Source organism: Lissotriton vulgaris, unplaced genomic scaffold (genome assembly GCF_964263255.1).
Source record: "Lissotriton vulgaris unplaced genomic scaffold, aLisVul1.2 SCAFFOLD_1118, whole genome shotgun sequence".
Lineage (NCBI taxonomy): Eukaryota > Metazoa > Chordata > Amphibia > Caudata > Salamandridae > Lissotriton > Lissotriton vulgaris.
The window spans coordinates 581,623-596,423 of NW_028242591.1; the positions used below are offsets into that span (position 1 = coordinate 581,623).

At 44.2% G+C, this 14,801-nt stretch overlaps 1 protein-coding gene across 1 annotated transcript in view; it reads left to right on the plus strand.

Moving 5' to 3' along the window:
* The window catches only part of LOC147668898 (cytochrome P450 1A4-like), a 233,194-nt gene extending 219,840 nt beyond the window's left edge, over positions 1 to 13,354 (plus strand). Inside the window, exon 7 of the mRNA XM_086948370.1 lies at positions 12,325 to 13,354. Coding sequence (XP_086804496.1) covers positions 12,325 to 12,607 — 283 coding nt within the window. The 3' untranslated portion in view covers positions 12,608 to 13,354. The remainder of the gene's footprint in view (positions 1 to 12,324) is intronic.
* The last annotated feature ends 1,447 nt before the right edge of the window (positions 13,355 to 14,801 follow it).

Here is a 14,801-nt window from a genome sequence, read left to right on the forward strand (position 1 = left end):
GTCAGGTGGAAAGATTCAATAAGACCCTGAAGGGCATGATTATGGGCTTTTCTGACAAGCTAAGGAGGAAATGGTATGTTCTCCTTCTATGCCTGCTATTTTCTTACATGGAGGCACCACAGAAAGGGGTTGGTGTTAGCCCGTTTGAGTTACTGTTTGGCCATCCTGTAAGAGGACCTTTGAGTTTGGTTAGAAAGCTCGGGGGAAGCCTCTCAAATAGTGCAAACAAGTTCTGCTATATTATGTGCTAGGCCTGCAATCTTGCATGTCAGAGTACATGAAGAGAGCAAGCAACAATCTGGAGGCCAGCCAAGAGATTATTAAGCTCTGGTATGACAAGAAGGCTTCTATGCCTCAGTGCCATCAAGGGCAGTTGATGTGGTTGCTGGAGCATGTGACTCCCAGGGCCCTCTAGGACAAGTGGACTGGGCCCTCTCTCATCCGATTGAAAAAGGGTGAGGTCACTTACCTGGTGGACCCTGGCACCCCTAGAAGGCCCCACAGAATACTCAATTTCAACAGATTGAAACTTCACCTAGACAGGGCAGACATGACCATGCCCATTGTCACAGAAGGAGGGCAGGAGGAGAGGGAGCCTCGGTCAGACGTCCTCTCCACTAATGCACACAATGGGTCAGTGGAGGGTGGATTACTCTATTGACGGACCAGCACCAGAAAGACTTCAGACAAGTATAGGAGCAGTTTGCTGGACTTTTCTCCCTGACCCCTGGACTCACCACTTGGTACATCCACGAGGTTGACTCCGGTGACAGCCTACCTGTCAACAAGTCAAACAGGTTAGGTTGTCTGACCAGGCCAAAGCCAGCATTAAGGCTAAAGTAGCCAAGATTTGGGTTTTGGGGTTATTGATCCCTCTGACAGCCCATGGGCCAATCCATTGGTACTGGAGCCCAAGCCCAATTCCCAAGGGGGAAAGAAAGAATTTAGGTTTTGTCTGGAGAACAGCGGTTTGAATGCAGTCACCATGACTGGCGCTCACCCCATACCTAAAGCTGATGAGCTCATTGACAGGCTAGGGGCTGCAAAGTACCTGAGTACATTTGATATGACCTCGGGTTACTGGCAGATTGCCCTAAGTCTAGGATCACAAGAGAGGTAAGCGTTTTCCACCCCCGAGGGCCACTTTCAAATCAAGGTGATTCATATTGGTTTGAAGAACTTTCAGTACAGCTTGTCTGGATGATATAGCCGTTATTCAGTTTCACCTGATGGAAGTGCTTCAGGCCATGCAGCAGGCGGGCCTGACTATCAAGCCAAGCAAATTGCAGATAGGGCAAGGTTTAGTGGTGTGCCAGGGCCACCTTGTAGGTAGAGGCCATTAAAACCTCTCCAGTGCAAGATGCGGATCATCCTGGATTGGGAACCTCCTAAGACCCAGACACAAGTCAGGGCCTTTATTAGCCTGACTGGGTATACTACAGGAGGTTTGTGAAGAACTATGGAGGCCATGGCGGCTCCCCTGACAGAGTGTACCTCCGAGAAGCAACCCTAAAAGTAAATTTGGACCCCAGAATGTTGGAAGGCCTTTTACACTCTGAAGAGGCTATGTGTTCAGCACCAGTCCTACTGGCCCCTGACTGCTATAAGAAGTTTGTGGTACAGACAGATGCTTCAGAGCAAGGGATTGAGGCAATAGTGGTACAAGTAAATGAAGAGGGCCAAGATCAACCAATTGCTTTCATTAGTAGACTACTACTCCCCAGAGAGCAAAGATGGGGTGCCATTGAGAGGGAAGCCTTTGTTGTGGTCTAGTCCCTGAAGAAGTTCAGGCCATATCTGTTTGGTACTCACTTCCATGTTCAAACAGACCACATACCTCTAGGATTGCTCATGCAAGTATGGGGGGGAGAACACAAAATTGTTGAGGGGGTCCAACTCCTTAAATGGGATGGACTTCACAGTGGAACACAAAACTGGAGCTGCCCGCACCAATGCAGATGGATTTCCCAGGCTTTTCTTCTTAGATGATGAGAACTACCAGGTTGTAGGTTAGTTTCCCAACAACTTTGTTCCGGGGGTGTTTGTGTAGGAAAGTCATCCTTTTTGCCTTGATCACCCCCATTTTTTGACTGATTCTGGTGGCTACTGACTCTGATAGTGCCCTGCACTCTACTAACCAGGCCCAGGTCGTTGCTGTGACCTCCAAAGGTATGTGGATTCATTCTAACTGGGCACACCCTACCTGGAAGTCCTTAGCATATGGTAGGGCATGTAGGCTTAAGGACCCCGGTGTACTGTACTATGTTGTGGTGTCTAGGTTCATTTTAGGATTGTAACATTTTATTAGGTTTGTTCACAATTCCCTATGCCTACTTCCATTGGCCGGCGAGGTGGCAAGAAGGTTTCGGGGGGGGGGGGGGGGGGAGGGTGCAAGGGGAAGGCAAATGGAGAGGGGGATGGAGGAGCAAACAGAATCAAACATCTTCAATAAACAATAACAACAGAAACATAAATAGGTCATCACTCTTCTTTTTTATCTGACTGTTCCGTAGAGGTGGTGGTCATATTCTCAAATTTTCACAAATATATTGGGCATGTGAGTTCTTGGTATACTCCTGAAAGGTGTTTTATACATATTCCCCATCTTTTCTTAAACTTTGGTAATGTGTGACTGACAACCGCTGTCAATTTTTCCATTCCTAATAAGGTCCAGAGTGTGTGCAGCAAGTCTGCGTGCGTTGAAATAGTATCAATGCCCCATTTTGATACCAGGACCTGCTTTGCCACGCAGAGTGCCAAGGTAATAGTTTTCCCTTTATTGAAATATAATGGGTACGTTTGTGTACTGGGCAGCTCTAACGGACGTAGCTAGGAAACTGGGGTAATTCAGTGTCAAACATCTTATCGGTGTCCGCCAGGACCGCCCTCCAACATCTGTGGAGCTTGGGACAACAAGTGGGTGAGCATATCTGAATGGGTGCAGTGTCGCCAACATGCATCCTCCCTTTCTATTTGCCATTGAGCCAGAAGAGCTGTGTTATAGTACCAGTTATGGGTTAACTTTAAAAGTGTTTCCTTGCCTGAGGTGCAGGTAGCGGAGCTGCATGCACGTTGTAGGATGTCTTTCCATTCCTTGTCGGTAAATCTCGCATTCTAGCTCCCACCTCTTCCTAGCCTTTGTTTGTAAAGGGGAGGTCTCGGTGTTTAGAAAGGAATATTTGTCGTACACGATGCGGGAGTCGTCCTTTCTGGACAAAAAACAGCGTTCAAACAGGGTCAATCGTCTGCTGGCATAAGGCCTAATATCAGGAAGTGTCACCCAGTGTCGGATTGCTGGATAATACCAATATTCTGAGTCTGGGAGCCCAAAATCTTGACAGACCGCTTTAAAGTCCAACAGGCCTCTCACGTCAAGCAAGTCTCGGATTCTCTTGCAGTTGGCCTCCTGCCATCGTATCAAAGCTTTCTCCTGTGTGCTCAATTAACAGTAGAGGGTCCCTGAATTCTAAAGATACCAGGAGAGGGAGGCTGGGAACAAACTAGACAAACTAGCACAAGTACAAATACCTCTCCTGGGTAACACAATAATACATAGGTAATATATCCTTCATTTAATGAACATCAACATTGTCCCAAAACAAAAATTATTTTATAAACATTATTTTCTTTTATTTTATTACAAGAAAAGTACATTCATTGCACAATGGTGTCATCCAATTGTTCATTTTACATATATATACAGTTCATCAATATACATATTTCATATATACAGTGAGCCCCAAAACAAGAATGTATCCATACATTTCATTCATCCTTCTAATAGCACCACACATCCTCACAAGCATCAAACATACCATACACAACTAAACAACAAAAAGGCAAACTTTACAAGGCATCAAAATAATAGTGATACAAAAAATTACACAAACAACAAAAGAAGGCGCCAACGCGCGTTTCGGAGTAGGACCTGTGTCCACAGTTCGTTCGTCAGGGCACAGTAGATACAATTCTTTATAAGCAAAACATTCCTTAATGGTTAAAAATCAATCAATATGATGCAGCAAAACAGGGGGCCCAATCTCGAACTTCAATCAAAATGAGAATATCATCTCTAGGGGACAATGGAACATTGTATGTATGATTACATATGTTATTATAAAACGTTCAGAACTATAATTATTGGCTGTGGAAAGACCCAACACCATTGTACAGGGTGAATCCAGAATAAAAAGTGCTTATAAAGTCGAATCTAAGATGCATGTCAAGGGAATAAAATCACAAAGCCCTATAGAAAAGATAAGAAATACCTAAACCCCGTGAAAGGTAGAAGCTCATGTGAATACCCAGTGTCAGACCAAAGTATACATAAAAAGTGTAGATAAAAACATACCAAATACTTCGCAATTATTTCAGAGATACAGGGCAAGTTGCCTTTCAGGAATAGAATCTCTAGCAGGCCATACTGAGTGCACTGAAGTCACTTACATCAATGGATAGCCTGGTCTGTGAACAGAAGAAAAACTTTCAAAACCAATCCAATATATAGAAAAATCTGTCAGGAGAGAGAAATCTGAATCTAAACATGGCTAAACTCTAGGTGCGTCCTATCATGTAGACCCAGGGTCAGGGGCTCACACACGTAAACAATCATAGGCCTCAGATCGTAGCAGCCTAAATATATGCTATTGGAAACCGTAAAACTCTAGTGAATAGAGGGAAACGTGAGCACTATAGGGTATAGAGTGACAAATACGGAAAATGCGCCTCCTTCTCAGGCTACCAGCAGTGAAATCCTGCTTACCCTTAATAAACCACTTACGGGACGAATGTCCAGTCACCAATCCCAGTATTCCATGCGAGGTTCAAACACTACATAGTTCGAAAATGTCCTAGTGTACTGCACAAAAAAGGGGCAAAGTATAAGGCATCCCGACTCATAGAAGGAGCTAAATGCCAGTCGAAGTATCGGGACATCCTGTGTACTTACTAGGATAAGACCGGCGGTGAAGCTAAAATGCAGCACACCGTGCTCGACTCCTGGCGGTAAGCTCAGTAGGAGTCAGTATTACTTCATGATAGCAGCCGAGACAAAAAATGCATATCTGAAGTTACAAGAATAACTGACAGACCCTCAAGTATACGGGTAAGTGCCAACGCCTGTCCTACCCTCCCCAGTGTGCTCTTACCCGAAAAAGGGTAGTAAGTTTCCTCAACCTTCGGTGTATCTGCAAACACCACGAACCGCTAACGGCTCACTCGTCTGCCTGAAAATATATACGTAGGCTCATCAAGACTATGTTCACCTGAGCTTCGATGTATGCAAAGGCATGAACTGCAGACCTGCATGACGAGCGGTCGGGAAAACGGGCGCCATATTGAGGGTAGTAATGAGACCAAGAATAACAAAAATCTTTTCTAAAGGGCTTTGTGATTTTATTCCCTTGACATGCATCTTAGATTCGACTTTCTATTCTGGATTCACCCTGTACACTGGTGTTGAGTCTTTCCGCAGCCAATAATTATTTTTCTGACCCTTTTATATTAACATATGTAATCATACATACTAAATTCCAAGTCCCCTACAGATGATATTCTCATTTTGATTGAAATTCGAGATTGAGCCCCCTGTTTTGCTGCATTATATTGATTGATTTATAACCATTAGGAAAAGTATTGCTTATAAAAAATTGTATCTACTGCGCCCTGACAAAGAAGCTGTGGACACGGGTCCTACTCCGATACACGTGTTGGCTCCTTCTTTTGTTTTTGTTTGTGTAATGGACGGAGTGTTGAACATTGCAGGCACTCACCCCCAGTCAACTAATCTGGGTTTAATCCATCATTATTCTTTAGCTCACTCCGCTCACTCCGTCCATCATCCCCTTTGGTATTGCATAGTTTACCCTAAGTCGGCAGGGTATGCCTAGTTGTGGGTCCCTTGCTCACTTTTCCACTGGATTCAAGCTAGCCTGGCTGATGACGGCTGATTAGCCAGAAACCGGTTCCAGGATGCTAGTTTCCGGTCCAGGCAAGACATGGCTTGGCAGTTTGGGCTGCACTGTTTCTATGAGGCACAGGGTCAGACTGATTTGCATATGGCCATATCTGAACTGGAGTGGCGGAGTGAGCTAAAGGATGATGATGGATTAAACCCAGATCAGTTGACTGGGGGTGAGTGCTTTCATTGTTCAACACTCCGTCCATCATTCTCTTTGGTATTGCTTAGTTTGCCCTAAGTTTGCAGGGTATGCCCAGACGTGGCTCCCTTGCTCACGTTGCCACTGGATTCAAGCTAGCTTGGCTGATGACGGCTGATTATCCAGAAACCGGTCCTAGGATGCTTGTTTCTGGTCCAGGGAAGACATGACTGGGCAGTTCAGGCTGCACTGTTTCCATGAGGCATGGGGTCAGACTGATTTGTATATGGCCATGTCTGAACTGGGGTGGCGGAGTGAGCTAAAGAATGATGATGGATTAAACCCAGATCAGTTGACTGGGGTGATTGATTGCATTGTTCAACACTCCTTCCATCATCCCCTTTGGTATTGCCAATCCACCATGTAGCGCAGTTGTGTAGATTGGCAATATCTTGCCAGATTCTGAATGCCCAACCCTCCCTTGCCCATTGGTAGATAGGTCTGCTCTTTCGCCGTCTGAACCCGCTTACCCACCCACATGAAGGCCTCAAGGGCAACTTGTAGCTATTTTAAAGTGGGTGTGGGTGGCATCCATGGCAGTACCTGCATAAGATAGAAGATTTTTGGCAACAGAGTCATTTTAACCACTGCTATGCATCTTAACCAGGAGATTGGATCCCCATGCTAGGACTGGATAAGGGATCTCACCGTCTTTAATACTAGTTCTGAGTAGTTTTGCTTCACTGAGCCTTCTATGGTAGGGAGTATGTGAATTCCCAAATACTGGATTCCCCGTTGCGCCCATAGGAAAAGAAAGTCTGATGCCAACAGTAGTTGCTTGTCATGCGGGATAGTGATATTAAGTGCTTGGGACTTGGCAGTATTCACCTTAAAGTCAGAGACCGCACCAAATGCTGTGAATTCCTCAAGGAGCGGGGGCAGTGATTGACGTTGGTTTGTGATGGTCAACAAAACATCATCTACGTATAGGGCTATTTTATGGGATTGGCCTCCCACCCCGACTCCCTCCTTAGTGGGTATTGTCGGATGCACTCGGCCAAGGGCCCCATATAGAGCGCGAATAGAAGTAGCAAGAGCGGACAGCCCTAGCGAGCCCCCCTGGAGATGGGAAAGGTCGGGGTTTGTGCATGGTTTACCTTGACCATTGCTTTCGGTTTCGCATATCCAGCCCAGATCCACCGTCAGAATCCAGTGCAGAGGTCCACTGCCTCACTGCTCACAAGAATAGCCAATGGATATGATCAAAGGCCTTTTCGGCATCAATTGATAGAAATGAAGTTGGTTTTTGGGAAAGCCGGGTTTTATTTGGCAAATGGAAGAGTCGCTTGGTGTTGTCCCTGCAAGTGGGGCCAGGTATATAGCCGGACTGTTCAGGCTCGATCAGCCCCAGCATCTATCTACCCAGTCTGCATGCCAATATCACTGTGAATATCTTGCCATCCACATTTAGAAGTGATATGGGGCGGTAGAACGCACAGTGTTGAGGGTCCTTCTCGGTCTTTGGCAATACGGTTATTATTGCCGTGCGCATTAATTCCGTAAGCACCCCAGACTCACTAATGTGTTGTACAGCCGGGCGATCACCAGGGACAGCAGGGATGCATACTGTTTATAAAAGGCCGCTGCGAATCCATCCTGCTCTGGCTCTTCTAGCTGGAGTCTCCCTATCGCATACATCACCTCCCGCTCTGTTATGTCTTTCTCCAAGGGTGTTGTGGAGGGGTCCTGCAATGTTGTTATGGGGGCGTGTGCAATGTAAGGAATGCAATCTTCTGGGGATTTCGCATCCGCTCCATATAATTGTGCATAAAACCGACAAAACTCCTCGTCTCTAGTGATGTGTTTCTGGTCTATGTCTATTAGGTCCTGCACGTGCCTAGAGTACACCTGTGTTCGCAATCTGTGTGCCAGCAACTTCCCTGCCTTTTTCCCCCCACATAATATTTCTGTCACGTTCGTAACAAGGCATACTTTGCAGTATCCATATCAAGTGCTATAAAGCTGTTTTCACACTACGGCCATTTGACTTCTAGTGTCATGTGAGCCTGTGTGTTGGTGAGCCCCCTCCAACTCTTTTACTGTGCCTTCTAGGCTGCACGTTTTATTGCACGTTCCTTGTTGAGTCTAGCTACTATCGCTATATACGTGCCCCTAATAACTGCCTTTAGATTCTCCCAGAGCATTGCTAATGTTGTGTGTGGAGTATCGTTAATTGCTGGGTCGTCTACTATGGCTTTCCCCACCTCCTTGATCGCTGCATCATACAATAGCAATTTCGGATTGAGACTCCACGATTTACACCCATGTGTAAGGTCGGGGGCTGTAGGTCCAGCTGAAAGGGGGCTTGATCCAACAGGGATGCCACATCGATAGTGGCCTGTGTTACTCTTGGACATAGTGGGGTGAAATGAAGAGGTAGTCAATTCTAGCAAAGGATTGGTGTGCAGCTGAAAAAAAGGAGTAGGACTGTGTAGTCGGGTGAACTGACCGCCATATATCTGTCAACCCCACCTCTGCAAGCCAACATGTTCCCTGTGGGGTAAACATCCCTGTATTCCCTGGTCGCACGGGAGTTCTATCTATAGAGGCATCTGGTACCAGGTTAAAATTGCCCCTATCACTAGGTTGGTGTCAGGCAATGTAAGTATAGTGCCAATTGCCTAGGATAGAAATGGCTACTGGTGATCATTAGGGACATAGATCGAGGCTATTGTAAATGTGTGTTTGGAGAGGGACACACATAGGGCTATCAATTGTCCTGCAATCTCAGATTGCACGCTAATGATTTCCTTGAAAATGTGTGCCACCAGGATTGCAACCCCCTCTTTTTGCCCCTGGACCGAAGCCCAGAATTGGCGATCAAACCATCTAGAGCGCATTCTGCTCCAATCCTTTTTCAGGAGATGAGTCATATGTCACATTGGGCTGCTCTAAGCTGGATTAGAAGTGCTATTCTTTTGATTGTCGAGTTTAGGCCCCTCCCGTTCAAGCTAACTATGCGCACCATGTCCCTGGGAGAGTGACATAGCTGTCTGAGTCCTGTGCGCAGCGGCCTAGAACCCCATACCCTAAAAAATTTGTGGAGGTGTCAGTGTGGCTAGGCGCTCAGTATGAATACATTTTGCTAACGTACTAATATTAACAAATAATAAAACAGTGGCACCAACAGGTGCAAAACGTGCAGTTTTGTAGTGAGGATCCATGTCATTTGTCGTCCGCATCAGTGTTCTTAAGAAGAGTGGGGAGGTCCGCAGCCCCCGCCACTACCAGCTAATGTTGACTGAGGTGTGGCACGTCCCAAGGGGAGCCGGCTTGTCCCCTTCTACTGGCCTCGATGGACACACAAAGCACCGTCAGTCAGCCTCTCCTTACAGGGATCGATGTTGCTCTGTGATTAGTTTTAGCAGGACTGAACATTCTTTGATGCTTTCAGTCTTTGTTGGCTTGCTTACCTGTTGTTTCAAATGATTTCTTGAGTGCCGTTTGTGACGTGATTCTCAGGAAGGCAGCTGAGAGAGTGTCTGTTGAGTCGAGGACTCCTGATCGAGTTCTAGGCCTAGAATCTCTGCTGCCTCCTGGGGTGTGCGCACTGCCCGGTTCTCGCCCAGCTATGCAAAGACCAAGCAGAATGAATGACCCCATTTATACCGTACTCCTTTGTCTCTCAAAAACAATACAGCCATTTGGTGGGGGAGAGTGTGTAATCAGGCGAAGCCAGGGAGAGGAAGAGAGTCCCCACTTTGAAAATTCCCCAGCTGTTTGGGAGCCCCCCATTTGATTAAGAGAAGGGCTGGAAGGGGAGTGTAGTGAGTTGATAGCCACACCTTTTGGTTGGGTTACACAGATGGACACACACACACCAAGGGGAGATTTTCTCGATTTTGATTTTTGGATAGCAATGCATTCTGGGTCAAAGATATGCCACACTTCACAGGAAGTTGTCATAGCAGAGGGACCTTTACCTCTATTGGTTGGGGTGCCCTCCCCCCCTTTTGCCAGGCCAGGATGGAGGATAAATATAGGAAAGCTGCAGGATCCTCAGAACACTGCCTGGCAGGGCAGGGCCCCGCTGGCCCCTGGTTTACACCACAGAAGGCTTGTACTCAAAAGGGCTGCACCTGCTGCCCTCGCAAGGCTCCACAAAGAAACGAAAAGGCCTGACTTAAAGGAAAAGGAGTGGACTCCTGATCAGCAACAGGAAAAATAGAGCTGGAATAAGCCATCTGCAAGCCCAAAGAAAGGATCACCCCAACCGAATTCTTCCTGGTCTGTGCAGGTGCATTGTGAGGAATTGAGTCCTAGTCCCCAAGAGGTGATCCAGAAACTCTGAACCCTTGGACTGACTGAGCTAGTGGACACCTATTTTCCCCAAAGGAATCAAGAAACTTCAAGATTTCAAAGTTTAGAAACTCTCTGAAAAGTTTTGCAGAAAAGCTCTGGGAGGAGACTGGCTCAGTGTTGAAAGCCAAGATGCCATTGTGGATTCACAAATCGGCCTGACTGCGCAGGTTTGTCCCGCTGAAAGCTCCGTAGCTCCTCGCCATCGAGGACAAAGACTTTCAGAATCTCACCGAGGCATCATGCTGCAGTAGGCCGCCATCGTCAAATCTAACTTTAGATCAAAGAAGCCTGAGGACCCACTAAGGAGCCTGTTGCCGAGATAAACCCTCCAAGAAAAAGATTAAGCCAGGAGGTAAACTTTTAACCTGGACCTAGCACTCAGCCTATCTGAACTGTGGTTGATTGCCGTTGGCATAAAAGCTTTACTTTTTCCCGATGCAGCATGACCAGATAGCTGTGAGTGGCGCTTTAAGCTTTTTGGCTCTAGAATGAGCAATCTTTGATTTCGCCTTTAAAAATTCATATCTCCAGTTTACTACATTGGATTTTGTCTTTTTGGTGTCATTTTAAAGAAAAAATATTCGATATTTTTATAAATTGGTGTTGGATTTTTATTTTGTTGTGTCTTTTACTTCTTTACTTTTTTGGTGCCATTAAATGCTGTACACATACCTGTCTCCTAAATTAAGCCTAACTGCCCATTTGAAAAGCTACCAAGGGTTGAGCAAGCACTCATTTTTGGAGACTTGACTTGACCTATTAGTGATTGTGATATTATTACTAGCTGAAGGGGAATACCCCCACATACTAATAATCCATTATCCTACAGGTGCTATATGCAAAACATGTGCTGGCCTGATATGTATTAGTGAAACTCTTGTTTGCTTTAAATTTTAGAATAAATATTCCATTCAACCAAACAGATTGCAGGTGATCACTGGAACATCAACCATTAATACTCCAAAATACAATGCCATATAAGCTTCAATAAAATGAATTCTGTACTAGAACTGTAGGTTATGTGGTTCATTCTCGTTGATGTCACAGACACCACTTGTCACAAATAAAACATTTTATCTTTGTCCACATGGCACTAGTCTTTGTGTTAATTAATTATCAAATTGACATCTGTTTCTGAAGTATAGGAGCAGTGTATTAGTTTGTTGTTCGTTAAGCTTCTCATTCATGTAACTAGACCAATATAACATAAGGGACAAGCTGCTGGTTCCCCAAGCCTGATTATCTATATAGCCTACATGATAGATGACTGAATATGCATCATATGACAGGCTGCAAAGAGGATGCACAAAGCACGTAAATGCTTTGAAAAGGTGCATGGGGAAACAGCCTTTAATTACGCAGTATCATTGCAATGCATTCAATATAATCAATGAATGCGTTGTTACCATGTGCTCCAATACCAAGCATGTCATTAACAATGACTTGCATTAGGGAATGTGTTGTTGAATTTTAAATCCAATACCTTCTCTACTTTTACACAGACTGGAGTTGGAATAGTAATAAATACTAATCCAAAGTCCTGTGTTCCCTAAGGAAAGACTTTGTAATGACTTGCATGGTAAAGGGCTGTGTGGTAACAATGTGTGTGTTGTATTGCCAGCCTTGTAAAAGCATGCTTGATTGTGTCATACATCCAGATGCATGCCTCATTTATAACCAAGAACCTGTTAACTTTATACTAACAGCAGAAATCTTTTCAGGTCATATTCGTTCATTCAATTATAGATGTATACACATTTTTAGCAAAGTATATGTAACTCTATATGTGTAGTGCAATTGTATTGAACATAGTAAACGTCTTTTGGTGCCCACATTGCTGCTATTTGTTGTTATTTTTCTCCAGATCAATATGGAAGAATCCGGACTCCTTTCTGCCAGAACGCTTCCTCGATAAAGATGGGCAACTCAATCGGAGCCTCCAGGAAAGTGTTCTAATGTTTGGAATGGGAGTGCGGATGTGCCTAGGAGAGGATGTCGCTCGTAATGAAATATTCCTCATGCTTGCCACCGTTCTTCAACGGCTGAAGTTAGAACCTCATCAACAAGAGAGGTTGGACCTCACACCAGTGAATGGCTTGGCAATGAAACCGAAGACATATCAAATTAGAACTGTACTGCGCAGATAATTATTTCCCGCTATATTCTGTTAATTTGATTTCAAAAGAGAAATTTTTTGCCTTGCTTGAAAGTTCACTCACTCTATGTATATTAATGCACCTTCCCTAATATTTTAGCATCAATAGAGTGGGCACTGTTCTTGTTTTGACTTGATGGAAATCACCGCAAAAATTCTTAACCAGCAGGTTCCGTAAACATAAATGAGCTATTGTACGATGCTATATTTTTACTTTTTTTACATTCGTTATGGTTATCCTGTCCTATTGTTACTGAAAGGATTTAAAGTTAAGTAAGGTTTATGAACACAGGATGTGATATTGTTCAAAAATGAAGTGCCTTCATGCTGTTGAATTTTTGTGGGGGCCCTTCTACATGCAATTGGCGACTGCTATAACTTAGTTATTTAGGTATTTGTAAATTGGACTACTCATTTGTTGTTGATAGAAGAAGCCACAGTTTGGTACAGATTCCAGTGAAATAACAAACATAAAAAAGCCAATATAGACTTCTGCATGAGATCTCATACTGCATTGTCAAAGGCTTGCACTGGATGTTCCAACAAAATGGCTGGAATTGATTTGTGTTCAGTTCTGAACTAAAATGGCAGGTGTTGATCTAAGATACTGCCAACCATCACATATTTGCCACCAAAGGAAGCCTAGGTAACTAACCCCTACGTCGGTCTGTGTTGCTTGATTGGAACAATCTTTCTTTACAAATATCTGATTAATAAATTCTTAATTTCTTCACTCACAGAACTGTCTTTTGTTGTTTGGTTTTTGAGGCTGTACTGATTGTTTAGCTTAGCATAAGTGCATTAGCATACATGTCTGGCATGGATATTTGATACTTTGGTTATTGTTTTGGGTGGTCATGCTTTTGTTAATCACAAGACCACTGTTCGTTTGAAGCTCAAAGGCAGATCTATGAAAAACCAAAGGTGAAAAATGAAAGAAATCAACTTTGCTAGCTTTTTTTTAATTGCAATTTAGAGGACTAGTCTTTTAGTGTGTATAATTATTTCATGTCTATATCCGTAAAAAAGCCATTTAGGCAGAATACTCTTTAACTGTGTACCTGTTTCAGAAATCATTTTGTAATCCAATTATGCCTTCAGGCTTCAAAGTTACCATTTTGTGAATTTAGAATTGACAGTAGGGATTGGAGGAATGTTAGATTTGTAAGGTGAATGTAGGGTAGAACATTCATTTCCCATCATCATGTGATATAAGTCAGGTTTTATCCTTCTTTGCGACTGGTATGTTTTGCTCTGTAGGAAATCCACATCACAAGTCACCTGACCAGTGTTCCACAAGACCTTTAGGTTTCTACCTCCCAGAAACCTTGGGTTCCTTCCAAAGTGGAATTCCTTTCATCATGTGAAGAACCGGGTTTTTAAACCCAGCGGCGCCAGGGGCACGCCCAAAGTCTTCGGATTCACCTGTCTTGGTATACAGAGACACGGAATACTTCTGGGTGGCGTCAGAGACCAAATTTATTAGCTGCAGCTAGTAACAGAAGTCCTAGAAATACAACACGGTGTACAACTCAGGAGACTGTTCAATTTTGTAAGGCAAGACATCCCTTTTTATGCCAAAATTCACATTACGAATGCACACCCACTGCGCAAAATTCTAGCCAATAAGGTACATTCTCAAACAAAGTATCACATAGCAAAATCCTCAGTTTACATTGCCCCAACCCACAAGTTAATTATTAGGAATGTCTCAAATCCAATCTCCACAAGCCGGACAAACCCTTAATTGAAAGCACAATGCATGTAATGAAAGAGCATAGAAAAGAAACAATGACAGATAGCAAGCAAGATAAAGCATGTGTAAAGAACCTAAAAGTTTACGATGTCCTGAACATTGATTGGCAATCACAGACAACGATCAACCAAGGAAATTGGCTTAGCGAGGTCGTTTTCAAATGAAGGGGTCCGTTTCTTACAGTTCACCTTAAAGTCAAGAGAAGGCCTAGTTAATAATTGTATGAACAACGAAGCCCATGCGACTTTGTTCGTTCAGTTACCTCCACGGTCCCACGGGCCTACGTGATGGCAACACAAAATGGAGGCACGGACAAAATGGAACCCATATTCGAAACAAAGTCTCTGAATATGTAATGAACTCGCTAGTTAACGCGACAAATTCACTCCATATTATCCGCACTCACTAAATACGCTCCATATTAGCCCCA